At 44.8% G+C, this 513-nt stretch overlaps 1 protein-coding gene across 1 annotated transcript in view; it reads right to left on the bottom strand.

Moving 5' to 3' along the window:
* Window positions 1-5: 5 nt before the first annotated feature.
* The window catches only part of LOC147819253 (NLR family CARD domain-containing protein 3-like), a gene marked incomplete at its 3' end in the record, with an annotated part of 1,872 nt that continues 1,364 nt past the window's right edge, over window positions 6-513 (bottom strand). The window contains exon 2 of the mRNA XM_087173323.1: window positions 6-84. Coding sequence (XP_087029449.1) covers window positions 6-84 — 79 coding nt within the window. The remainder of the gene's footprint in view (window positions 85-513) is intronic.

Here is a 513-nt window from a genome sequence, read left to right as displayed (position 1 = left end):
AGGTGTCTCAGGTGGGAGGGGTTGGACTTCAGAGCTGAGGCCACGACTTCACAGTGAGTCTCTGAGAGTCCACAACCAGCAAACCTGTCATGACACGTTCATTACACAGAGTCATTATGTAAGAGGACACTTCATATTGACTTCAAGCATGTGATGATCAAACAGTTTGACACGTCCTGTGTTGATCCATATTCTCTCTTCATCTCTGGTTCAGTTCATCTGATCTCACTGTGTTTGACGGGAAACAATCATTCTCATCAGTCTCTCTCACACCTGCAGAGTTTCAATCCTCTTTCAGGTGAAGAGAGAAGATGTGGTCACAGTCAGTCTTCCATAATGTCCACAGTCTGTCAGTGAGATCTGATCCATGTGGTCTCCACAAAGTTCCCATGAGGCCATGTTGATTAGAAAACACTGTTTTAAAGTGACAGCAGGATATTTCCACTGAGTTCAGCTCAGTGAACAACGACAGTTGGTAAAGATGATCTGTGTTTGATACCTGCTGCTGTCAGC

The sequence above is a fragment of the Seriola lalandi genome, unplaced genomic scaffold (assembly GCF_002814215.2).
Source record: "Seriola lalandi dorsalis isolate HSWRI2012SDOR001 ecotype SW California unplaced genomic scaffold, Sedor1 jcf7180002054177, whole genome shotgun sequence".
Lineage (NCBI taxonomy): Eukaryota > Metazoa > Chordata > Actinopteri > Carangiformes > Carangidae > Seriola > Seriola lalandi.
Note: the sequence above shows the minus strand (reverse complement) of the source record. Positions and strands in the feature narration are given on the sequence as shown.